This window comes from Thamnophis sirtalis, unplaced genomic scaffold (genome assembly GCF_051295495.1).
Source record: "Thamnophis sirtalis isolate CommonGarterSnake01/CBP01778 unplaced genomic scaffold, rThaSir2_p1.2 scaffold_4, whole genome shotgun sequence".
Taxonomy (NCBI): domain Eukaryota; kingdom Metazoa; phylum Chordata; class Lepidosauria; order Squamata; family Natricidae; genus Thamnophis; species Thamnophis sirtalis.
Window position 1 is genome coordinate 123140695 of NW_028261384.1, and position 27623 is coordinate 123168317.

Sequence of the window (27623 nt, forward strand, 5' to 3'; positions counted from 1 at the left end):
GCAAGTGACCATGCAATATTGGAATTCAACATTATGCAAACACAAGTAGTAGAACAAAGTAAAACTAGAGGCTTGGACTTTAAGAGAGCTAATTTCAATAAACTTAGAGAGAGCTTGGGAAAAATTCCATGGAGGAGAATCCTCAAGGGGAAAACAACCCAGGAAGCTTGGGAAATTTTGAAAAATGATATACAAAGTCTAGCACAATACCAATGAAGAAGAAAAATAACAGCTCCCGAAAGAAACCAGTATGGCTCTCTGACAAATTGAAAGACAAAAAAGATAAGTATAAAAAGTGGAAATGGGAGGACATAACTAAGGCAGAATATCAGCAAATAGCCCAAGCATGTAAAGATAAAGTGAGGAAAGCTAAGGCTCACAATGAAGAAAGTCTTGCCACAAAAGTAAAAAATAACAAAAAAGCTTCTTCCAACATGTTAAAAACAAGAAAAAAGTTAAGGAAACAATTGGTCCATTGTTGGGAGAAAGTGGCAAGAAGGTGACAAACAACAGGGAGAAATCAGAACTATTTAACTCATGTTTTGCATTTGTCTTTACACAAAGGGATAAAACAGTTCAACCTATCAAAAACAGCACCACAAAAATCAGATTAGGAACACAAGTTGAAATAGGGAAGAAAATGGTAAGTGAACACCTATCTACCCTAGATGAGTTCTAATCACCAGGACCGGGTTCTGAGGAAACTGGCAGACGAGATCTCAGAACCACTGAACTATATCTTTCAGAGATCCTGGAGCACCAGGGAACTACCAGAGGACTGGAAAAGAGCTGATGTAGTTCCCATCTTCAAAAAGGGGGAAAAACAGATCCAGGAAACTACAGTCCTATCAGCCTGACCTCAATACCAGGAAAGATTCTGGAAAAGATAATCAAGCAACGAATTAGCGAACATCTAGAAGCAAACAAAGTAATAGCCAAAAGCCAATATGGGTTTGTCAAAAACAGATCATGCCAGACTAATCTTATTGCATTCTTTGATAATGTGACAAAATTAGTGGACCAAAGGAATGTCGTCGAAATAGTTTATTTGGACTTCAGTAAGGCATTTGATAAGGTAGACCATAACCTACTATTAGATAAAGTAGAAGAATGTGGGTTAGCATCACCACCAGATGGATTTGTAACTGGCTGATTAACCACACTCAATATGTAGTCCTCAATGGAACTGTATCTTCATGGAGGGAAGTATGCAGTGGAGTACCCCAAGTCTCTGTTTTGGGCCCAGTACTCTTCAACATCTCCATCAACGATTTGGATGAGGGAATAAATGGGGAACTCATCAAATTTGCAGATGAAAGCAAGCTAGCATGAATAGCCAACACTCCAGAAGATAAGCTAAAGATACAGAAGGATCTTGACAGACTTAAACATTGGGCCTATAATGAAATGAAATTCAATGGTGAAAAAAGTAAAGTTCTACATTTAGGCAAGAAAACCAGATGCACAGGTACAGTATATGTGGTACCTTGTTTGATAGTAGTAATTGTGAGAGGAATCTTGGAGTCCTAGTGGACAATCATTTAAATATGACCCAGCAGTGTTCAGCAGTTGCCAAAAAAGCCAAGATAGGCTAAAGATACAGAAGGATCTTGACAAACTTGAACATTGGGCACTATCTAATAAAATGAAATTCAATGGTGAAAAGAGTAAGGTTCTACATTTAGGCAACAAAAACAAAATGCACAGGTACAGTATAGGTGGTACCTTGCTCAACAGTAATAACTGTGAAAGGGATCTTGGAGTCCTAGTGGACAACCATTTAAATATGAGCCAGCAGTGTGCAGCAGCTGCCCAAAAAGTCAACACAGTTCTATGCTACATAAACAGAGGGATAGAATCAAGATCACGTTGAAGTGTTAATTCCACTTTATAATGCCTTGGTAAGGCCACACTTGGAATACTGCATTCAGTTTTGGTCACCACGATGTAGAAAAGATGTGGAGACTCTAGAAAGAGTGCAGAGAAGAGCAACAAAGATGATTAGGCTAAAACATATGAAGAACAGTTGCAGGAACTGGGTATGTCTAGTTTAATGAAAAGAAGGACTAGGGGAGACATGATAACAGTGTTCCAATATCTCAGGGGTTGCCACAAAGAAGAGGGAGTCAAACTATTTTCCAAGGCACCTGAGGGTAGAACAAGAAGCAAGGGGGGGGGGAAACTAATCAAGGAGAGAAGCAACTTAGAACTGAGGAGAAATTTCCTGACAGTTAGAACACTTAATCAGTGGAACAGAAATTGCCTCCAGAAGTTGTGAATGCCTCAACACTGGAAGTCTTTAAGAAGATGTTGGATAGCCATTTGTCTGAAACGGTATAGGGTTTCCTGCCTAGGCAGAGGGTTGGACTAGAAGACCTCCAAGGTCCCTTCCAACTCTGCTATTGTATTGTATTGATATTATTCAGAGAGTGAGGACCCCACACTTACTTTTTATAATGAGATGAGACGGGAAAATAACTCAGGTTGCCTTCAGGGGAGTAGTTGGTTCTCGAATGCTGGGGAGAAGCAGCTTCATTTCGCTTACAGATCTCTAACCAAAGAGGATTGGATGGGATCGCTGGTGCTCTCTGAGCTTGTTGGTTTTCCTGCAAACGTTTCATTATCGAATTAGGTAACATGATCAAGTTTAAGAGCTGTAATCTTTAACTCTAATGTTATCTTATTTGGTAAATGAAACATCTGCAAGAAAACCATTAAGCTCAGAGTACACTGTGGATCAAACAATTTAACCCTGAGCTACAAGTATTCACTTCCATTAGAATTGGATGGGATCGATAAGAGAAAGAATGCAAGGTCCAAAAAGATTTAAGTAGCCGAAAGAACAACACACACCAAACTGGGAATGCAGCATTATAATTCCAGATTTAATTGTATAAATTTCTGAACAAGACAAGCACAGTTCTATAACATCAACTCCATTAGTCAGCAACAAGAAGAAGATAGGAAGAGGCCAAAGAACAGCTAACCAACTTATAATTCTGCTTTTTCACTAGCCCCTCAGAGTTTTCAGTCCTCCTTGATGCCTAAGTTTATCTAGCACCTTATAGGGAAAGGGAGAAGGCTGCAAAATGCTGGGGTTTGCTGGGAGGATCATCCCCTGGCCATGAAGAGCAGTGTTTTTCTACCTTAGCAACTTTAATATGTGTAGATTCCAACTCCCAGAATTCCCCAGCCAACATGGCTGGCTGGGGAATTTTGGGAGTTGAAGTCCATACATCTTAAAGTTGTCAAGGTTGAGGAAAAAACAGCACTGATCTAGGGACTCAAGTCAAAGCTGAAATCCATTCTGTTAATTGTCTCAAAGGTGCTTTTTCAAGAGGCAACTGGACTTTCTGGGTTTTTCTTTGAAGACGGATCGCTTCTCATCTAAGAAGCTTCTTCAGCTCTGCTTGGCTGGTATGTGGAGCACTGGCAGAAAAGGGGTATCAATTCCCTCTGGCAGCCACTGTAGAAAAAGACACATGGGGCCCCACAGCTGAATGGAAAAGGTAGAATTGCAGTGAGAAATGTCTGGAACTGATTGCCGTGGGTCCTGTCTTCCTTTCTGATTCATTTATCAAGTGTCTTAGCCACCCATCTCCAAAATTACTCAATTTCACAAGATTAAAAAAAAAAGTGAATAGACCACATGAAACAAGAGTAGAGTCATCCATCCACATGGAGTAGATTAATAAAAAATATTTCCTACGTCACTCCCAACTTAACAAGACCCACCAAATACCTTAACCCACATTCTGGAGAATGAACCACATTTTTACGGCTCCTTTGAAGGCGGGCAGGATAAGAGTCACATAAATTTTCGGGTGGGGGTGGGGATAGTTCGCAGGCAGGTGCTGTGTTAGAGGAAGCTCACCACCTGGTTTCTTCTAGATGACATTGATTTATTGACAGGGCCCCCAGCAAGCCAACACTGCCAAGAGTGTCCAGGATGGCCAAATCATTATTTTTCTAGGGCTGAATGGAAGAATTTGAGCAGGGAAAGGCAAAACAAAGAAGGGAAAATAGCTGAAAGCTGAGGCCATTTGAGGGACAGAATCAGGGGTGTGATCCTGCCAGTTCTAACCTTTTCTATAGAAGAGGTTCCATACCGTGCCGTTTAGAACCGGTTCCAGCTTCCTCCCCCTGCCCATCCGCACCATGCTTGCCCCACCCGTCGCTCACTGATTGGCTGGCTCACCAATCTCCCCCGCCTCTAAGAGTCCTATCTAAACCTTAAAGTCTTAAAGCTGTCAAGTTTGAACACCCCTGGGTTTTTTTTTCTAAAGGGTTAGGGGTGCAAGGGTCTTGTAACTTGGCAGCTTTAAGACTTGTGTGCTTCAAATGCCAGAGTTTCTGAACCAACATTTTGGTTGCTAAGCAAGAGCGTTGTTAAGTGAGTTTCACCACATTTTACAAGTTGGCGATGCCTATCCAGTCACATGACTGGCAAGCCACTCCCACTCAATCACATGACTGGCAAGCCACTCCCGCCCTGTCACGTGGCTGGCAAGCCACTCCCACAAAGCAACCCACACCTATAGAAGAGGTTCTAAGAAATTTTGAAACCTGCCACTGGACAGAATGTAACTGTGGAATTACCATAGCGAGTTTCCTATGTGGATATTTGCGTTTTACTGTATTTGTATATTTATAGCAATTGTAGTTTTCATTAAATGGCTGATATGAGTGTGTGTTGTCACCAAGGACGTGTGGGGAGGGTTATTTTATTATTTTTTTATTATTCATTTCTTCTACATTGTGTTTTTATTTTCTAAAATGCCATGAGCAAGTAGGCATCTATATAAATTTTCCAAAACAAATGAATAAATAGCTTCCACAGAAGATCAACGTGAGGAAGACATCAGTTGAAGCATCGTGATGCAGTAGCAAAGAGGCATTGCGATGCCCTTGCCCGCCATCTTACCTGTTTTCCCATCGAAGGCCACTGAGCAAATACTGCAAAAACAGCTGTAGATCTGGAACTTCTCCCTGCTTGGGGAAGATGGAAAGCCTGGAGATACAACCGATTTGATTTCCAGAAGAGCTGGAGTTAACTAATCTCCCGGCAGGAATTATGGGCACTGAAAGCGTGGAGAGGCAAGGATTGTTTCTGACTGTATCCTTGAAAAGGAATTCCTGCATATATAAGACCCAAAGAATCAGCAAAAGCTGGCAAAAAAGATTGTCTCAATCCATCTTACAAGGGGCAAGGGGGAAGCCACAGAATGATCAAAAATTCATCCCCCCCTCCCTATTCCTAAATCAGCAGGACCACTGCTGTCAATATTCTGGCAACGCATATTAGATCCTTGGTGGGGGGGGGGAGAGGAAGATGACTAATTTGGCTTCAGATTTACACATGCTGAAAAATGCCAGATTGTGCAAGGCAGAAGAGGTGTGGTGGGGGCGGAGCGACCCAGGGAGCCTCCTCCTGCAACATGCCTGGAATATATATAAACCTTGAGTCCTGCAGAGAACAAGCAGATGCAAAGAAATAACTTGGCAAAGATGAACAGACAGATAAGATCTGCCAACATTGGGCTGATTCTGGCCTTGGTCCTTTTGGGTGAGTTGCTAAGCTTGGATAAAGGGTTAGTGAGACCAGGTGTGCGCCTGGGTTTTAGAGCGCTAATTTGATTTATAATTTATTACAAGTTGATTCAGTTTGGTGGTTGGATAATCTACAACCTGTTTATTAAAAAGATGATTGGGTGGTTAAATGAAGTATCTACCTTCTCAGCAAACATGTGGCGACAGAAAACAAAGCCAAATTTGCAAGCCAAACCCAATAGCTTTGGCTAAACAAATATTATCAGTGGTAGATTAGTTAATAGAGTTCTATCATGTGCCATATGGTACTCATGGCTGGATAATGGGTGGGAATAAGGGCTATTAACGGCCATTACCCTGCCAATAAAAATCTTTATAGTATTTACATTTTTTATGGGGGTAAGAGATGGCAGAGGTGCATTGGAGGAAGATATATTAGCAAATACAGTAGATAGATTAGCAAAAAGCAGGGAGGGTATGCAAATGATTGGTGCTTTATCAAAAAAGTGCAAGAGACTGGAACTTAACTCTTGAAAGTTGCACAGTTTAATCTCATTTGATTCTGGCTATTTCTAAAAAAAACGGGATATACTCAATATTAGAAAAGACCAGCTGTAGATGCCATATCCTTTTTGGGACAAACTGGAATAACATAAGCTTAACAGCAATCTGGTACTTCTGTTTAGAATAAGTTTAAGAATGTCTGGAAGTGGTGCCGATGGAGGCATTCAGTTCAAAATCTGCCCATCACTCATCTTGAGAGGGAAAAGGGTGAAGCTGATCTGAGCAAAGCTAGCTGCTTTGACTATCCTGGCTGCTCCAGGCTGATCTGTAAAAATCAGTACGTTTTCCCCCAATGTGGCAACAAGGATGAGTATCCCTTCCTCTCTGCAAACCAGGAGTTCCTATTAGTCTTTGAAGCGGGCAATTTCAATATATATTTTCCAATTTTGTACAGGAAATGAAGACAATTTCACAAGAGAGCAGGGGTAGTGATGGAGGGAGCTGATTCACGTATGACCCTGAGCTAAAGTTTCAAACAGGAGGATTACTGTTGGTGATGCTTGTGTAACATACAGCTGCCGCCTTTAAGAAAGTGCAGTGTACGTATTGAATCTAGACCAATGTTTCTCAACCACAGCAAAACTTTAAGATTGGTGGACTCTAATTCCCAGAATTCCCCATCTTAAAGTTTCTAAGGTTGAGAAGCATTGGTTTAGATTTGTCTAATCTCAGTTTCCCACTGTAATCAGCCAAACTTAGGCTATTCATAGCTAACTTTTCATATGCGTTTCTGTGAGTCTTAAAACGTGGTTAAGGATGAACCCAGTGTGGCAATGGAGAGCACACATGTACTCCCACTGTAAAACTTCCCATGGGTAACATTTCTTCCACTGGGGATGTTACAAATGGTAACATACAGTACAATATTCTTCTGTCTGTTTGTATAGTTCTTGATAACTTTGCAATTATGATCAATTGATCTCCCTCCCTCTTGTCCTCCCTCCCGCCAACTAACTGTCTGTCTGTCTGTCCATTCATCAGCTAGCCACTCTGCCAGCCCAATCTCTTTGTGCAAAGATGTTATACTGGGGAAATCTCACCCTGTTGAATTTTTGCCTGTTATTCTTGCTGCCATTCCATGCCTTGGAGACACCAAAGCAGTCAGAAGAACAAGCTACCATCGTCCAAGGGACCTGCCAGTGTCAGCTAATGTAAAGTGGTTCCCCAAAAGTCACATTAAAAAGCTGTTGTGTCTTCAGTTATGCATTCACACCCTTCATCTTGAATACCCCCCTTTGCTTCTTGGGGGCAGGTTTACTTGCTTTTCCCCTGAATCTCTTTCATGGAAAGGAATCTGAAGAAGTGGGAAAGCCAAAGAGTTGTAGTTTTATTTGCTAAGAAGGTCAAAATTGGGAAAGGTGCAGTTATAAATCTTCTTTCCCAGCTGAGCAGCACAACCTGTTTTAAATGTCAGGACTCCCAACTCCTTAACCTGTGAAATGCTAGTTAAAAAATACCAGTTTTGTTTGTCATTACCATTCCTTATCCTATCAGACACAAGTGGGAATTCCAGATCTCAAATTTGAACATTTTATTTGATTTTTCTCAAGATTGCAAAGCAGTTATACAAGGAAGGGGCTAGCCATGAGCAATGACTGCAGAAAGCCTCAGCATCAATTGGGGAATTGGGAAGAGATCAAAGCAGGAACATGGCAACTGTAGGTCCTCACAAAACAAGGAAATTTTATACTCAGAGTACATATTTGTTCTCTGGTGCCAAACTGGTCGATTTGACTTTTTTGACCTTGTCTTGGAGAGTGATTGAGAGAAAGGCACCAATTGTAGACACTCCTGCATTAAAGCCAAGTTCAATGTGCTGGCACATTATGATTTATTGATTACTAAGAAACAGGATAGCCATTTTTTCTGGGGTTTCCCTTTCTTTCTCAACCCTTATAACCTTCCGCCACGAACATTGGACAGACAAAATATTGAAATAAGAGATTTATCCCACCTTTTGTGACTTTCCCACATTTTCCAGCTCTTTTGTTCTCCTGTGCTCTGCGCTACTGCTTGCTGTATATCCAGTTACTGCTGCTGCTCAAAACTGGCTTCCTAATGTGGCTTTTTGTTCAAATCCGCCAACAATCAGTAAATGCAGCCATTGAAGGAGGGGTTGAGGGGTTGTGGAAAATGAAATCCCTGGTTCTTCCTTCAATGCAAACTGCCAGCTGAGATCCTGGGGTGTACGCAGGTGGGTTCAAAGGTCAAGTTGGCAGCCATACTATCTGGACATAATAAGACACGACCATTTTTTTTGTTTTGGCTGCCATCTTGATTTTTGTTGTGGCCGCCATCTTGATTTTTGTTGTGGCTGCCATCTTGATTTTTGTTGTGGCCGCCATCTTGATTTTTGTTGTGGCCGCCATCTTGATTTTTGTTGTGGCTGCCATCTTGATTTTTGTTGTGGCCGCCATCTTGATTTTTGGGGGACCACTTTCCGGTGCATAGCCTGGAAGGTCTACCAGAAGATAAAAGGTTTGGCCCGCATTCCTCTCAATTTTGAACCATAATTTAATTCTAAGGAGGATCTGGCCTATGAGACAAATGTGGGAAGGAGAAAAATCCAGAAAAACATAGACAACATTTCAGATTTTTTTTTTTAAGCAGCAAGGGGAAAAATTAATTCTTTTTCAAACATCTAAAAAATTAGGAATTTAGCTAAACGTAGGCTGGTTTTAAAGAAAATCTCTATTTTCCCTCAGAGTGATATTTTTTTTCTTTTTATGGACAATATTCAAAAGGATTCCATAGCCCCCCCCCCACACACACACAGCTGTAATCTATATAATTGGTGCAGAATTTCATGCAGGTGGTTCTCAATTTAGGACCGCAATTAGCCCATAATTTCTGTTGCTAAGCGAGGCAGCTGTTACGTGCATTGTGCTCCATTTGACAACCTTTATTGCCACGGATGTTAAGCGAATCATTGCAGATGTTAAGCGAACCATGCGGTCATTAAGCAACCCTGGCTGACTTTAAAAGTCACAAAAAGGTGGTCATGGTGTGACCCTGGGACAGTTGCAACCATCGTAAACAAAAGGAGCTACATTTTGATCACGCAACCACGGGGGATGCCACGATGGTCGTAAGCGTGAAAAACGGCCCTTTCCTCAGTGCCGTTGTAACTTCAAACAGTTACTGAACAAATGTTTGTACGTCAAGAATTACTGATGATTTGTACTCGCTGTATAAATTGAACTGGATTCAAAGGATGAGGTCATGAATGACGAACGGGAAGGCGGATGTGTGCCCCGAGGGAGCGATCCCCATTTCTTTTTTCGGGGATAATTTTGCCTCCGTAAAATCTTGCTTCAGGCAGCAGGCCTCTGAATTAAAGGCATTAAGTCACAGTTTGCAAGCGTTACACCTACCAGGAGTTTATCTTAGCTCATGCTAAAACTCTTAGTCAAGGCGGCTGGCGTGTCCCATGTTGAGAGAGGGGGAAGAGTTCTCATTTGACAAACAAAGCCACACCAGCCTGCGTTTTTAGTGTTTCATCTGGATTTCAGCCTGATGGCTCCTGGTCATCAAACAAAACACGCATCCAACTTCAGCTGAACAGACGTGATCTCATTATATTGTAAGGTTGCAAAGCAAATAGATTTTTTTCTGAAGCTGAATTGAGCCTAAGGGAGCAGTAGAGGAGGGTTGTTAAATCTAAATTTGCCAATCTGGAGAGCAAAGCGTGACCCAGATGTTGCATTTTAGAGCAGTGTTTCTGAACCTTGGCAGCTTGAAGATGTGTGGACTTCAACTCCCAGAATTCCCCAGCAGATGGCTGGGGAATTCTGGGAGTTGAGGTCCACGCATCCTCAAGTTGCCAAGGTTCAGAAACACTGCTTTACAGAACATCTGGTTGGATGGAGCAGATTGGTATAGGCCTGACCTGTATTCCCTTCAACATGCTAATTGGAGTTCATCCTATTTAACTTTCAACATTTACTGAGGCTCTTAATGGCAATTTGCAGGAATAAGCAATTTACATTTCCATATAGTTTTACTATAGATAGCCCTCAACAACCATTTGTTTAGTGATCATTCAAAGTTATAACAGCGCTGAAAAAAGTGACTTATGACTGTTTCCTCACACTTACGACCATTGCAGCATCCTCTTGGTCACATGATCAAAATGCAGACACTTGGCAACTGGCATGTATGTGTGATGGTTGCAGAGTCCTGGGGTCACACGATCCCTTTTGCAACCTTCTGGCAAGCAAAGTCAACGAGGAATTCAGATTCACTTAACAACCATGTTACTAACTTAACAACTGCAATGATTCACTTAACAGTGAATGTGGTAAGGATGCTCATAAAAGGCACAAAACTCCCTTGACAACTGTCTTGCTTAGCCACAGTAATTTTGGGCTCAATTATGGTCATAAATCGAGGACTTTCTGTACTTAACCAAACGCTGCTGATCAAATGGAAATATTTGTGACAACCAATGCTATAAAGAAGCCAATTCAAATATTTGTGCCCAAAATTTCTCATCATTTCATTGTTAGGAAATGAGGGAAAAATCTCTAAAGGAGCAACTGAGGAAACTGCTTCTATTTGTTAACTGTCGCAAGCAGCTGGAAATTGCCTCTCCAAGTGCGTAGCCCCTTTGAACTGAATCAGGCATGACTAACATGTCAGAAGTCACACAACTGCAGAGATAACCCAGGACAAACATGTCCATTTATCTCAAAGGCCATTCTTATTTTTCAAATAAATTGACTTATAGCCAGTTAGAAATTTTGCAGAAAGCTGATGGCTTTCTGTGGATGAATTTCTAATTGTTGATACTTTATCTTAGTTGTATGAAATTTTAAATGTCTATTTGGTAGCAAAGGGGATTTATATGCGCATTTAACCGACTGTTCAGATATTGGGTTTTTTAAAAGGGGATTTTAACACAACCGTGTTTTTTGTTTTTACCAGCTCTTCACAAAGGATCATCAGTTCCAGGTATGATTATAAATGGGCCATATTTCTCTTTTATTTTGCAACTCTTTCTAATTATATAAAATCACATAAAGGCTGGGCTGAAAATGGATTAGTCTGGGAGCCTTCTATCCTAGGTCTGGAAGGCAGCTGCAAACAATATTTGGGTGGGCTTAAAATTCACTGGGTTTAAATTGGAAAAATTAATCTTGCATCATATTGATGTGATTAGGGCTATGTCAGAAACAAAGCATGCCCCCCCCCCCAAAAAAAACCCAGTTAATTGCTTTGAAGCTGTACATTTCACCAGTCAGTAAGAGAAGCAAGCTGGGTGGATTCAACCTTGTAGACACCCTCCTACCTGTCAATGACTATTTCAGCTTCAATTACAACAATACACAAGCACACAATAGATACAAACTCAAGGTAAACCACTCCAAACTCGATTGCAGAAAAAACAACTTCAGCAACAGAGTGGGCAATGCCTGGAATGCACTACCTGACTCTGTGGTTTCTTCCCCAAACCCTCACAGCTTTAACCTTAGGCTGTCTATTGTTGACCTCACCCCATTCCTAAGAGGTCTGTAAGGGGCATGCATAAGCGCACCAACGTGCCTACCGTCCTTGTCCTAATGTCCCAATTTTTTTTGTATCCATTTCATGCATTCATAATCATGTTTTTACTTATATCTGTTATCTTATACATGCTTGACAAATATAATAATAATAATAATAATAATAATAATAATAATAATAATAATAATAAACCAGCATTCAACGACTGGCACAAACCAGCAGTGATAATTCCAGTGGTAATTGGCACACTGGGTGCTATTCCAAAAGCACTGGAATTACATTTAAAACAGTTAAAAATTGACAAAATCACCATCAGTCAAATGCAAAAAGCCGCACTGCTTGGATCTGCAGCACGCATATTACGAAAATACGTTACGACGTCCTAGGCCCCTGGGTGGGGCTCGACTAGTAACCAATGCCAAATCCGGCGAAACAACTGGCCGCTGTGATACAATTGTATAATAATAATAATAATAATAATAATAATAATAATAATAATGATGATGATGATGATGATGCAAGACTTTACTGCTATTAATCCCATATGGTTAACTGATTATACTTTCAATAATTTTAAAAATAATTTTGGGAGTTGAAGTCCACACATTTTAAAGTTACCAAGGTTAAGAAAACCTGCTTTATCAGGTAAGGGCCAGTTTGCTACAGTGCTTAAGACACCAGGCAAGGAACCAGGAGCCTGAGTTAGATCCCACCTTAGGCATGAAGTTAGCTAGATGACTCAGGCCAGCCACTCTCTCTTAGCCCTAGGAAGCAGGCAAGGGCAAACCACTTCCATAAAACCTATCAAGAAAACCGCAGGGACTCATTCCCAGGAGTCAACACTAGCTCCGAAACATCAAAACAGAATTGGATAACCTCTCAATAAGATGTCCTTTTTAATCTTCCTTTTCCCCATCCAGCATTAACATGTGGACTTCAACGACCTGTTCCAAGGATAGCGGGTGGCGTGAATGCCCAGCCTCGCGAGTGGAGGTGGCAAGCCAGTATCCAATATCAGAACCAACATATCTGCGGAGGAAGCCTAATTAATAATCAATGGGTTCTCACTGCTGCCCATTGCTTTTTCGAGTAAGTGGAGATGGGTACCCTTTTCTTCACGCCCTTAATATGCCTCTTAGCCTGACAAAGTTCCTTATACTTTCTGGTGACTCATTGGTAGCCCAACCTACTTCTGCCACCATTCCCACTGAGGACTGTTTTGATTTAAATTGGCAGTAGAAAGCTGCTTTTGTTTCAACTTATGTAGTTAACTTTGGGGCAGCAGCATAAAAATCCATTGGACCCCAAAAGGCCAATTTTCTGTAATGCTATTCTGCTTCTGCATTCTCTGTAGCTATAATTCATTTAAATGTTTGATAGTATCACTTTGTTGTAATTTTACATATTTAATGTAATTTTAGACTCTAGATTAGAATTTAATACAGGCTGCATCTTGGACCTCACTTAATGTTAGATTATTTAATAACTGTGTTTTAACTTTGTCTTAGAATTGATTTTGTTCTTCATCACACACAGACACACAGACACACTAATATCCAACCATATCCCTGTCTGTCTGCCTGTCTATCTAGCTATTCACAGAGTATTCCTATTGTACTAGTCTACAATTGAATGGAATTGAATCAAATGGAATTGAATTAAATTGAGCCAGTAGCTGCTGAACACCAAACTAAATAATTGGGATGGCTACTCTGGAACTAATTCTCCAGAAAGATAGAAGATAGGTGCACAATTTCCCCTGGGGATGCCTAGGACTGCTAGTTTAGGTGCCCCTGAATGAAAATAATACAAGTAGTCCTCGACCTATGACTACAGTTAAGCCCAATTTTTTTTTGTTGCTAAACAATACAGTTGTTAAGTAAGTTTTGCTCCCATTTTATGACCTTTCTTGCCACAATTGTTAAACAAAACTGCAGTTAAATTAGTAACACGGTTGCTAAGTGAAATCTGGCTCCCCGTTGACTATGCTTGTCAGTCACAAAAGGTGATCATGTGACCCTGAGACATTGCAACCGTCATAAATATGAACCAGTTGCCAAGCACCCGAATTTTGATCATGTGGTGATGGGAGATGCTGCAACAGTTGTTAAATATGAAAAATGGTCATGTCACTTTTTCCAGTGCCATTGTGACTTCAAACAGTCACAAAATGAATGGTTGTAAGTCGAGGACTAGCTGCAATTAACAGACATTTCAGAACCGTTCTGTCTGTCTTTATCAAAATGATCAACTCTTTTCTATCAATTAATTACAAACTTAAAATATTTACCCCAAGGTAATCTTTCTTGAACACAGTGCCTCCGGTTGAAGCCCTGTGTTTAATCATCCTCAGTCATTTATATTGACCATGAATTATGGGAATTATGGTCTAGCACATCAGAATCAGAATCTGAATTGAGCTGCAAGGGACCTTCTAGGTCTTCTAGTCCAGCCCCCTGCAATAACTGTCCAATCCCTTCTTAAAAACCTCCAGTGATGAAGTACCCCCCAACTTCTGAAGGTGTTCCACAGATTAATTGGTCTGTTAAGAAGTTTCTCCTTGATTCCAAGTTGCTTCTCTCCTTGATCAGTTTACATCCATTGTTACTTTTCTTACATTTGGGAGCTTTGGAAAATAAGTTGACTTTCTTTGTGGCAGCCCCTCGAATATTGGAGCACTGCTATCAGGTCCCCCCAGTCCTTCTTTTCTCTCAACTAGTCAAACACAAATCCTGCAACCGTTCTTCATATGTTTTAGTCTTCAGGGCTTTATTTATTTTAATTGCTCTTCTTTGCACTTTTTCCAAAATCTCAACCCCCTTTTTTTTGTAGTGTGGTCACCAAAACTGGATGCAGTATTCTAGGTGTAGATGGCAGAAAGTTGGGTGGAATTACAGCTCTCTTACACAGATGTTGTTTTATTCCAGGATTGGGAAAGAAATCCACGTGCAGCACTGGAGCGTGATCTTGGGAACTATAAAGCTGACTGGCAAGCGGTTCAGAGGGACAAAACTGAACGTCTCCATGGTTATCCCTTATGAAAACTACACCAGCTACATCACAGGCCATGACATCGCTCTGGTGCGCCTGGCGAAGCCTGTGCGCTACACCAAAGACATTGCACCCATCTGCCTGCCCTTCGCCGAGCACCGCTTTGCCTTTGGGACCCAGTGCTGGTTGACTGGCTGGGGAGACGTCGCGGCCAATGGTGAATAGAAGGGGTTAGAGAGTGGGGAGGCCTGGTGGGTCTTCATATCTGGCTTCAGGAATCTGTAAAAGACAGATTTAAAAAAAAAAAGGTCTGGAGTTTCTTATTGATAAGGAGAAGCCTTAGGGCAGAGTCCCCCATCCTTTCTGGCTTTGCGGACTGGAAGGGAGGAAGAGGGGATGGTTTTGCATGAGTGGCAGTCAAATGCGCACATGTGCGGCTCCACTTGCACAAGCAGTGAGCATACACACACACCACTTGCACAAATGGACCACATGTGCATGTGCTCAGCCACTGCTTGAGCAAGTGTGTAATCATGTATGCACTCGCCTACCACTTACGCAGCCGGGTTCTGACCGGCTAAAGGCCCCACCCAGAGGTTGGTTTGGGTGGGGTTCTAGACACATTAAGTGTGGTTAAAACTATGACTGGGCATCATCTTGCTAGTTAGATTCTTTCTCTCCCTCTGTGAGGAGAAACTGGCCTACTGAGAAAGAGGAAGTCCCTAAGTCAGGGGTGTCAAACTCGATTTCATTGAGGGATCATCAGCGTTGTGTTGACTTCAGGAGGCAGAGTGGGGGTGGCTAGCTATATGTCACTTGTGTCAGGGCTGCCTGTGGCGGCCCGAGAGTTCTGCTAGCGAAATTGGCTGTTTCCAGGGTGGCCCTGTAGGTCAGATTTAAGCACCCCGTGTGCTGCATCTGGCCCCCCGGCCTTGAGTTTGACAACCCTGCCCTAGGTGATTAGAACCCAGGATCCATGGAAGCTGATGGGATTAGTGGATACAGCCCCATAAAGAACCTGGAAGAAATGGGGGCTGAAGCCAAGCCGAAGAGAAGTGGAGGTGTCTAAGAGGCTACAGGTAGTCCTCAACTTATATTCATTTAGTGAGCAATCGAAGTTACAACCGCACTGAAAAAGTGACATGTCCATTTTTTACACAACCACTGCAGCATGGTCACATGATCAAAATTCAGGTGCTTGGCAACTGCCTCATATTTATGACAATTACAATGTCTCGGGATCATGTGATGAATTTTTGTGACCTTCTGACAAGCAAAGTCAATAGGGGAAACCAAATTCATTTAACAACCATGTTACTAACTTAACAAGTGCAGTGATTCATTTAATAACTGTGGCAAGAAAGGCCATAAAATGGAGCAAAATTCTCTTAACAAGTTTCTCACTTACCAAGAAAAACTTTGGAAAACTCAATTGTGGTCATAAGTCAAGGACTACCTGCACAAAAGGCAAGAGAATGAGTGCATGTGCAAGCAAGCACGTTTTGGTGTGTGTGTGCTTGAGTTTATCTAGAGTGTGTGCATGCATGTATTTCAGTGCAAAATATTGTGTTTAGGGCTACCGTTTCTGCAGGTTTAACCTCATTCCTTCTTGTCCCACAGTCCACCTGCCAGACCCCAAGCCCCTCCAAGAGATAACCATGGACCTTTTGACTGTCGACACCTGCAACTGCATTTACAGCAATCTGCGTAACAGGCGGATCGTCAACCCTGCCTTGCCTGGCATGGTCTGCGCCCTGACTCCTGACCGCAAGAGAGGACCTTGTAAGGTTAGTCAAACATTACACTCCCAACCTCCGGCAGTGTTTGTCTGCCACTTCCTAACTGTTGGGGTGTATTTTATATTGCAACAACTACAGACATATTCAGCCAGTAGATGGCAGTATTTACAAGTTTGGATCTATACATACTCTATGCTCTTTTGTTCTAAGTAGTTTCCTATTGCAGTAATATAGTTGAGCAGTAAAACACATGGTGACTATACTCTTTGTTTGTTCTTATGTAAAGCACTTGTGTGGTGCTTTATATAAACAGAATTTCTAACAATAACACTGCTGGCCAGTCGGGGAATTATGACTGTCCAAATGAAGTCAAAGTCACTGACATGAACTTGTAGTTTATAGTTTTATATAAATAAATATACAGTATTTTACATCTATATTTGCAGCAAACAAGATAGTCAGGCAAACAAGCATCATGAGGTAAATCACAGAGCATATAGGGCACACCGGGGGCGGGAAAAAGGCAGGGAAAAAGGGAAACTGCCCCTCCATACCCACAACTACCAATCATGGCATAGATTGCCTCATGTAGGAGCCAGCCGTCTCCAACCAATCAGCTACAACTGTGTGTTTTGGCTCATTGTACATCCCCACTCTTCCAGCTACTAAATTTAAATATTTTCACACGACCCTACCTTGATAGAGAAGAGTTGGTTGATAATTTTGAAGCAAAGAATGTAAGTCACGTTTCTAGCCCTGTAGGTCTGAACTTGGGATTCTGCAGCAGTGCTTGAGGAAATCTTTGAATTCAGAGGCTAGAAAATGTTTCAGGAAGTTGTACAGTTCCCTCTTTTCCCTCCAATTTTTTTCTGTATGGCATAGAGGGAATGCAACATGGTGAAGAAAAGGAATTCAGCAGAGGGCCTTAAGTATAACTTGAGATAATTAGATCTACCATAATATAACATAATAACAAGGTTGGAAGGGATCTTGAAGATCTTCTACTTCAAACCCCTGATCAAGGCAGGAGACCCTATCCTATGCCGTTCCAGACAAATGGCTGCCAGTCTCTTCATGAGACCCTCCAGTGATGTAACACTCACACCTTTTGGAGGCAGGTTGTTCCACTGATTGTTCTGTCAGGAAATTTCTCCTTAGTTCTAGGTTACTTTCTCTCCTTGATTAGTTTCCATTCATTGTTTCTTGTCTTGCCTTTTGGTACTGTTCAAAATAGCTTGACCCCTTCTTCTTTGTCGCAGCCCTCAAATATTGGAACACTGTTGTCATTTCATCATAGTCCTTCTTTTCACTAGACTAGAAACATCCAATTAGATTTATTCTCCAGACCACCCAAGGGCAGGACAAGAAACAGAGGGGGGAAGCTCATCAGAGGAGATCAAACCTTAAAATAAGGAGGAGGTTTTTTTAACAGTGAGAATAATTAATCTATAGATTAATTAATCACCTTCTGGAATTGTGGATGCCCCATTGCTGTAAGTTTTCAAGAAAAGTTTGGACTAGAAGACCTCCAAGGTCCCTTTCAGCCCTGTATTTCTATGATTAAGACCAACAGATTTCCAAGTTTTACTGGATGGTTTTATCATAGTTGAATTCATAATTCTCATAATTAAATAAAACTAGAGAGATAGGAGCCAAGGAAAAGAATTATGAATTCATAATTCTTTTCCTTGGCTCCTATCTTTTTTCCCTTCATCTACTCTTTAACTTAATGTTGTTGCCCATCAAAGGCTGGGGAGGTTCAGCCTGAGGCATCTCCTTGCCATTAGCTCCCACTGGTGGATCATGCAGTAAGAACCTGTTAGCAAAGGAGGAAATGGAGACAGATATCACTGTGCATGCAGATAAAATGCAAACTATATATATCTATCTTTCCACCCTAGGGTGACTCGGGCGGCCCGCTGGTTTGCCTAGAGAACGGCCGATGGTTCCAGGCAGGGATCATGAGTTCCTCCTTGAGCTGTACCCAATTCTACGGACCCACCCTCTTGACAGACGTGAGATCCTACACCAGCTGGATCCAGCATCATGTTGAAGGAGCCTCATTTGCCAATCAGATTGAGCCCATACCTAACACCACTGACAGTTACATGTGCAGAGGTAGGCACCCTTCACATCTGGTTACTGTGAAAACCTTCGTTGACAACCCACCTGTCCAAAACCTCCCTTCAGGATTTTGGTGATATTCCGTACTTTCTCCCTCTAGCTTTCTGATCCAGCTTTCAGTTCTGCGTCTTCTTTTTTCAGAGAAGGAAGGTTTAAGCCAGAGGTCCCCAAACTTGGCAACTTTAAGTCTTGTGAACTTCAACTCCCAGAATTCTCCAGCCAGCCATGTTGAAGGCCAGACATCTTAAAAATGCTAAAGTTGAGAAACATTGCTCTAACTAGTCACCAATTCTGTATAATTGCTGTCTTAATTTCCACGTGATACTGGCCCTCATTTTATGGAGCAGTGTTTTTCAGCCTTGACAACTTGAAGATGGGTGGACTTCAATTCCCAGAATTCTCCAGCCAGCCATCTTTACGTTGCCAAGGTTGAGTAACACTACTCTACGTTCTAATCTTAATTTAAGACCCATTTAGTCCATCAGAGGGAAGAGGGATCAATAGCCCTTCCTACATTGAACTACAATCTCGATCCCTACTGACGATGTTGCCTGGGATGATGGGAACTGGAACACAATCACATTTGGCAGACCACAGGATTCCCATCTGAATCTTGCTTCTTATCTTGGCATATCACAGTTTAAAGCTGGATGCTCTCATCAGTGCCTTTTTTTGTGTGATGAGAATTATATGGCTTATCTGTTCATCTAGGCATCCAAAGGTCACATCCAGAAGGAAGGGTAATAATTCCGTTCATGTGGAATAGTAACCTTTTGGCTACGTGTGGATTGAAAAACAGAAAAAAAAGTTTTCCCTTTCACAGTGATTCGCTGGGCCTCTTATGCTTCTTATTTTATTGTCCCCATCAACACACTGTGAAAATCTTTAGCATCACCCTGTGTGCGTCGCTTGGAGATGTTCAGGGTTCATGACTGGCACAGCCCTGCCAATGTGGAAGAGGTGATGAAGGGCGTAGCCATATATATGTACTGTACCTCTTGCCTTTGGGGACATAAGATGAACTGGCGCCTCATTTTACGGGTAGTCCTCTTCTTACACCCACTTGTTTAGTGACCGTTCTAAGTTATGGCACTGCAACCATTGCAGCATCCCCATGGTCACCAGATCAAATTTTGGACACTTGGCAACTGGCAAGTACTTGTGACAGTCGCAGTGAGTCTTGTGGCCTTCCAAATGTGATTGTGTTCCAGTTCCCATCATTCCGGGCAATATGTGAAGCAAACTTTGAGAAGCAAAGTCAATCAGAAGCCAGATTCACTTAACAACCAGGTTACTAACTAAAGAACTGCCGTCATTCCCTTAACAACTGTAGCAAGAAAGATCATAAAACGAGGCAAAACAACTGCCTTGCTTAGCAATGGAAATTCTGGGCTGAATTGTGGTCATAAGTTGAGGACTACCTGTGTTCTTTTTTGATCTCCAGGCTGTGGGGCCCTGCAACAGGAGAACAAACAGTGGCCTTGGTATGTAAGTCTACAGTATGAAGGACAGCACGTCTGTGGAGGCACTTTGATTGGGGAACACCACATCCTGACTGCTGCTCAGTGCTTCATCGGGTGAGTAGAAGATGGGGGTGAGGCAGCCTTTGAGTAGGGAAGAGCCCACGTTGGTCAATATCCACATTCATCTCACTGGCTCTGGATTAGATCTGAGAACTTCTTTTCAACCAATGGTGTCCTTTGAATGTTCTCAAGCTTAGCTAACCTGACCCATTCATTTCTCTGTATCGTAAACATGAATGAATCTGGCACCAGTCTGGTTCTGATGGTGACTGTTTATTTATTTGCATCTTGCCTTCATTATTTTTACAAGGTGGCAAATATATCCAATGTGACTTCATTCTTCTATTTTCCCCCAACAGCAAACCTGGGAGGTTGGTTGGGCTAAGAGAGAATGACTGGCTCAAAGTCACCCAGCTGGCTTTCATGGCTAAGGCAGGACTAGAATTCCCCATCTCCCAATTTCTAGCTTGTACCTTAACCACCAAACCAAACTGACTATGGTAGAATTTCAACTCCCAGAATTTTTGGCCTGATTTTACAGAAATCAGGATGTCTGGAAACCCTCCCTCTTTATATCAAGTCAAACCCCAAAATCTCAGTCCAAAGTGATTACAGACAATCCTTGACTTACAATTGTTTAATGACAGTTTAACGTTACAGCAGTGCTGACAAAAAGTGACATGGCCAGGCCTCCTACTGATGATCATTGCAGTGTCCCCATGATCACATGGTCAAACCTTTGGCGCTTAGCCATCAGCACGTAGTTATGAGGATTGCAGGGTCCTAGAATCATGTGGTCACCTTTCGTGACCTTCTCGCTGGCAACTGTAATGTCAATTAGGGCATTTTTTTTGGAAACCTGACACCCGCGGGCTTACAGCAAACAAACTCAATGGGGGATTTTTCAACACCTACATGATTCGCTTAACAACCAGATACATTCGCTTAAGAAGCGGGGCAAAAGAGGTTCTAAAGTTGGATGTGACTCAGTTAATGTCCACATTGCTTAGCGATAGAAGCTCCAGTCCCAAGTGTCATAAATGGAGGACTATCTGTATTCAATCCCATCTGATCGCACAGACTTCCTTTTTTCTGTTTTACTTGGGCATCATTCTTTTCCCTTCTGTGTTTTCCAGGCGCCAGGAAACAGAAGGCTGGGTGGTATTGCTGGGAGAGTATCTGGAAGGAGGGCGGCAAAAATGGCAAGAGAAGAGAACTCTAAAAAACATTGAGCTTCACGGTCTCTACATTGACATGATGGAAGGCCACGACATTGCAGTAGCCACACTGGCGCAACCTGTAGTGTTCAACAACAGCATCTGGGCCATTTGTGCCCCATATGCTGCCCACCAGTTCCCTCTTGGCTCGACTTGCTGGACCCGTGGGCGGAGAATTGGTACGTTGTGGATCAGTAGGATGGGAGAGGGTGATGGGTTTTTCCTCTAGGATAGGCTTTTATTAGAACTTTTAATTTGATACAAGATATGGCGAAAGGAGAGGTTGTCACAGCTCAGGATGCTGCCTAATGTTGAAGAAATCTATGGTGCTTTGCAGGGGAAAGAGGAAAGGGGATTAGAGATTTAGAATTAACCCCCCCCCCTTTCCCTCCTTTTTTTTAACAACCATGTGATCTCTTGCATTGGGGTGGAGTCAGTGTGACTGAATGGAGTTGAGCTGGCTGGCTGGCTGCTCTTCCTGATGCCTAAATGGGGTTCACGGCAGATATTTTCTCTTTGCATCCAGAGAGAGAGAAATATCCACTACCTAGCATTGAATTCATAGCCTCCTGATTGTAAGGCAAGAGCTCCACCTCTAGGCCACCATGTCACTCATTTAGAATTACTCCCCCTATTCAACAATATTGTTCTCTCTTTATCCAGATGATGGTGGGATGCCAAGCCCTCTGCAAAGTGTGCAGGCGAAAATCCTTGGCCCAAAGAAATGCAACTGCCTCTACAATGCGACGAGTGACCCTGGGAGAAAAACCCCCATCATTCCTGAGATGATCTGTGCAGCGCCACACAACAGATCCATGCGTTGTGAGGTAAGGAATTTGCCATGTCTCAGCTTAGAGGTGTTCATAAATGATATGAGTGGGGGGGGGGAAATGGGAGCTGGGTTATCTCCCTAAAACCGAATTGTCCAGGTCTAAAATAACTTTTTTTTTTGTTAAACACCAGTGGTGTTTCCTCGTTCTCCTGCATGGATTCAATTGAATGGGGAATAGGAATGCTTCTTTCAGTGCAGCTTTTGGATTTGAATTTCCCCTGAATGCCAAACTCTAAATTTTTCCTCTGTTTCCCCAAAAATAAGATTATCCCCGGATAATAAGCCCAATCGGGCTTTTGAGTGCAAGTGCTAAAATAAGCCCTACCCTGAAAATAAACCCTCCCTGAAAATATTGCAACAGGGAAGCAGCCATGAGGTGACCACACTCGCCGCCTCCTGTACCTCAAAAATAATAAGACCTCCCCAAAAGGTCAAGTGCTTATTTCAGGGGTCAAAATATAGCAGTAGACTTATATACCGCTTCATAGGCCTTTCAGGCCTCTCTAAGCGGTTTACAGAGAGTCAGCATATTGCCCCCAACAATCTGGGTCCTCATTTTACCCACCTCGGAAGGATGGAAGGCTGAGTCAACCTTGAGCCGGTGAGATTTGAACCGCTGACCTGCTGATCTAGCAGTAGCCTGCAGTGCTGCATTTAACCACTGCGCCACCTTGGCTCTTGGTAGAAAATAAGACCCTGTGTTGTTTTCGGGGAAACATGACACTAAAGTGAATTTAGGAGTACTCTGAGTTTAACCAGTGATACAGCAGCTTTGGGCATACTATGAAAAGACACCACTGCTGGAATAAAGTTTTCATCACATGCTGTGGCTTAGAATAATTGGAATCAGAGCAAGGCCCTTCACCCTGACCATTCCCACAATCAATTGTTATGAGCAGCACAATGCCAGAAGACTGAATTTATGCAAACACTGGGATTTTTCTTTTTAAAGATTTGAGATTTCTGGATTGAACCCTGAAAAAAAAATGAAAGGAGCAAATATATTTGATTTCGATGTCTTCTGTTTTAAAATTAATATGTGATTTAAATATGGTCTGTTTTGTTAGATGTTTCAAAGATAAATTATGTTGAAAATGGTGCACTTAAACATTTGTGGGAACTTTTTTTAATGCAAATTGACCTGTTTGGTGTAGACTTTTTCCTAACTTCAGGGAAACTATAATTCCTTGCCGCAGTAAAAAGCCAAATGGACAGAAAATACCCTAAACTTTGAATAGTTAAATAACTATTATTTACCCATTATTAACTGAAGCCCTGATATTCCCTAACCAGAGATAAAGCAAAATTCAGGGCAATAACCAATTTCGTTGTATATGTGATGTACAATGTCAATAAAGGCTGTGCTACTAAAAAAAAAAAAATCATTTTTAAAACAGTTGAGCTGTCCATCGTTTGTGGTGCTGAAACATTCAATACAGGGCCATCCTAAGGCTGTGACCAGCTTTCTCATTTCAAAGTGCTTTTTACCAAGTACATTGCCTAAAATTTATGTCATTCCCCTACTCACAACTTCAACTGTTGTCTGTTCATGCACATCCTTTTGATGTGCATGAACCTTTGGGTGATGAAACAACACCCTGCAATCCAAAGTGCCATAAACTCTCACAAGTTGTTTCTTTGACTGTTTCTTAACTTTAATCCAATATAGAATTCTTTATGTTGATTGGAGATGAAACCCAGAAGTTCTGTCTCAGATCTTTTCCTCTTTTAAGTCAATGAAACAAAAAAAGAAGTCTAGATTTTTCACTCATCTGTGTCACATAAGAGACACTGCAGAAATACCGTACTATTATTGATAGATAGTATCATTAATGGAGCTCTTAAGCAAAATAGCATCTAGCTGACCTTATCTAGGCATGTAAGATAAAGCTATTATGGAAAATTGGAAAAAAAATACCACAGAATAAAGTGGGATAAAAAAATGATTCCCCAGTTCTTACTTAACACATAAAATTTTTGAACATTATAAGAAGAAGCTATATTTGAGGACTAAAGGACAATTGAATTATGATTTACAACTGCTGGTAATAAGTTTTTTCTAGAATCAATATCCAGATAACCCAAATAACATTGCTTATTTCTGCCTGCATTACCTCTGCTTCCTTATGATTTGGAAATGTTACCCTGCAGCTTCCCATTTTGTTGGCTTGAGATGGTAATCTTGCTATTCTTGAATCTCTAGGTAAGCATCGGAGACCCCTTGGTTTGCAGCCAAAATGGGGTGTGGTTCTTGGCTGGAATTTCCAGTTTTGGGAATGGATGCGGAACTACAATTCGTCCAGGGGTTTTCACATCGGTCAAGACCCATGAAGAGTGGATCATGAACGCTGCCTGGTCCGCATATTATAATGTGCAAAAGCCCCCTCTACCAAAGGCCACGGATCAAGAGACTTGCCTGACTGCCTAACCTTCTTGTTAACTCATAAATCAGGATTTCTCTTGCAGTGAGGGATTGAAAGCAAACTTTTGCTTCAACTTATGATTTGTATGTACATCTGTCTTGAAGCAACTTGAATCTTGGTGTAATCCCACAAGCCAGAGAAATATCTACAAGACCAGTCACATCCTTGGAAATTCTCTAGTCAACATTGCATTCATTTATTCATGTTTCTCAACTGGGCAATGTTTAAGATGTGTGGATTTCAATTCCCAGAATTCCCTGCCACGTGTCTTAAAGCTGCCAAAGTTGAGAAACACTGCCTTAGGCACCCTGTTCATACAGTTACATTTCTCATTTCATTTCATTTTTTTAAGCCTGTGGTTGTCCACTCCTGATCCTGAAATATCAGGATGGCAAATATTTATTTCCTTTTTTTTCACCTGCAAATAAGCCTGGGACTAAACTGATCAAAACTGACTTGCCCAATTTTTACACTCCTAAAAATCCATTTTCAAAGGCTGTGAAGCTTGTATAGTCAATATGCCCTGTTCTTTAATGCTTTGGAATGTTCTTATTATTTTCTAAAAAACAAACCACAGACACTTAGTAACCTGTGTACTAAATATGAGCTTTTTAGTGTCAGTAGAGTCTTGCCAATTAGTTACAGACAGCCCCATACAATTTACATTTTGTTTCAGTGATTATGATTCTCTAGTATCTCAATAGAAATATTGAGACTGACATACAATGTATTAAACCATGATATGGCTTGTTTCCTTGAGCTTTAGGTATTCTACAAACTTAACTGCTGTACTTTATGGCTTAGCCTTTTGAACAAACCTTAAGGGTGGTTTGTTATACTGTGTATGCCATGGTTATATATAAACCTTTGTACCATGTTAGCACAGACTACAGCTTCCTTGGCTTTTGTAGACAAGCCAGGAATCCAGGTTTCTTGCCCTCCACTTTTGCTTTCTTTGAGCCTCAGCACTTTATTTTGAAAGCAAGATGTGGGTAGAATCTTGGATTTCTTGTGTGAATTAAAAAGCACCCAACTAATATTGAGGTTTTTTTCCCCCAAGATGATAAAACTGACATGGATTTGTTGGTGTATTTATTTTCAATGTTGCATTTAATGAAGTAAGTTATTTAAACATCTCTAAACTCTGTCCTGCCAACATCTGATTATTTATGCATGATAACGTTGCTGATTGTATAGGCTTTAATTGTTGGAAACCAGCATCTTGTACTCTATAAGCATTTGATTGTTGATCTTTGTCTTTTTAAAATGTCTTCTTCCCCAGGCTGATTTATAATATGCTACTATAATATGATGCTTTTCTATCTCTGTGTAGATAGATAGATCTATTTATATTTGATAACATGTATTTATTACAATTTGTTTTTCTATTATGTTACTGTGAAAATTTGTTTGGAAAAATGGGATATAAACAACAATAAAAAAAGGCAAGCATTACCATTGTTTGTAATTTAATATTGCCATGATATTACAGATGGTCCTCAATTTAACAACCATAATTCAGCATGGAATTAGTTGTGGTCGTTAAGCAGGTCGCCATGTGACTGCACCTGATTTTATGTTATATTTTGAGGCAGTCGTTAAGTGAAAGCCCTGGTTGCCAAGTAAATACATTTTATCCAATGTGCTTTTTCTTTTTTTTGCTGGAAACCAGCAAAAACTGTTGAAAATCAGAGTCACATGATCATAGGATGCTGCGAATAGCCATAAAGGCAAGTTAGTTGCCAAGCCCCCCAAATATGATCACGTGACTACAAAGGGTGTGCATGTAGTTGTGCAGCCATCGTAACCTCAGACTCAGGTTGTAACTTTTTTTGGAGGGGGTCCATTGCAACTTTGAATGGTTAGACCATCATCCTAAAGTATGTGTCCCCCTCAATACAATTCAGCAAGATGTCTATCAGTAAGACGATTTCCCTATTTATGGACCCTTCAAGTTAAGCTTAAAGCTGCAGAAGGGCACATTTGCGCATCTATCTAGACATTGACAATTTGGCGCAAAGCTCAAACTTGCCCAAATCTCAACAGATTTGAGTTTTATGCTCTTCTTCAGAAAACCTCATCTTAAGACGCCTTTGAAAACAAGCACCAAAATGCCATCGCTTGGATCAAGGCACTCCTTAAAAGTCACTGCTTAAAGAAGCACTTTTGAGGAATTCTGGAAATTATCACCAAGTTGTCGCTGTGAAGTTTGGAATCACATCTGCACCACCGTCCCCTTCGATGTATGTGAGCGTGTGTCCTCAGGATATGCATTTGTGTAAGAAGCGTTAAGATGGTGGCCACAACCATGAGATCCACGCCTGGTCCTTTTTTGCTTGCATGGTAAAACTTTGGGGGAAAGAGAGTAATTGCACAGTTGTGATACCATCTCGAACCCCTGTCTGGGGAATCCCCTCCTGCTGCTATTCCTGGGAAGAAAAGGCCATCTCAGCTTAGATACAAATTATTTGGCTATTCACAGAGTCCACCGCAGGTTCTTGGATGCCTATTTGCAAGTTATTCCACAGACAGGCTTTTAATTATGAAACTATCTGGGGCTAAAATTGAGCCTCCCTCCCTCCCTCGTCACAAATTAGGGCAGGGCTCAAAACATTCATTTATTATAGAACTATTTACTAGAGCATTTCTTAGCCTGCGTTGTAATCATTTTATATATTCCATCAGAAAACACATCTGCCATCTGGATTCGTTAATGCAGAAGTCCCCAACTTTTTTTTTTTTAGTTCTGCGGACCGGTGGCGGCAGCTTTGGGGAATGATTTCATGTACGCAAACTGAATCCTGCGCATGTGCAAGCTTCGGGTGCTCACCAGACTGGTAGCAGACACAGCCCAGGCACTGGGGGCACTGGGCATTCTCTCTCTCTCTCTCATCCATCTTTCATCTACATTATCTGTCTATCATCTATCATCCATCCATCCATCCATCCATCCATCCACCCTTCATCTAATCATTCATCTACCCAATCATTAATCCTTCATCTATCTCAGGGGTGTCAAACTCAATTCCAAACTCATTTTTTGTTGTTGTTGTGTGTATATGTGTTGTCTATGTAATAAAAATAATTTAAAAACAAAAACAAAAAAAACCTCAATTCCATTGAGGGCTGCATCAGGGCTGTGTTTGACCTTGAGG

At 41.5% G+C, this 27623-nt stretch overlaps 1 protein-coding gene across 1 annotated transcript; it reads left to right on the forward strand.

Annotated features, from left to right (window-relative positions):
- The first annotated feature begins 5362 nt into the window (after nt 1-5362).
- LOC106545493 (serine protease 53) lies at nt 5363-26152 on the forward strand. The gene is made up of 10 exons (XM_014062086.2): nt 5363-5566; nt 11041-11067; nt 12540-12708; nt 14547-14827; nt 16231-16397; nt 18251-18467; nt 19918-20050; nt 21133-21392; nt 21877-22040; nt 24249-26152. Exons 1-10 carry the CDS (start codon nt 5485-5487, stop codon nt 24471-24473), a joined length of 1725 nt encoding a protein of 574 aa, XP_013917561.2. The 5' UTR covers nt 5363-5484; the 3' UTR covers nt 24474-26152.
- Nucleotides 26153-27623: the final 1471 nt, after the last annotated feature.

What these genes read in the sequence shown, in the direction of transcription:
- LOC106545493 (XM_014062086.2), top strand. Translation starts at nt 5,485, where the DNA reads ATGCAAAGAAATAACTTGGCAAAGATGAACAGACAGATAAGATCTGCC. An exon ending in CAAAGGATCATCAGTTCCAG is followed by an intron (nt 11,068 to 12,539) that starts GTATGATTATAA and finishes TTCCCCATCCAG; the next exon opens with CATTAACATGTGGACTTCAA. An exon ending in GGGAGACGTCGCGGCCAATG is followed by an intron (nt 14,828 to 16,230) that starts GTGAATAGAAGG and finishes CTTGTCCCACAG; the next exon opens with TCCACCTGCCAGACCCCAAG.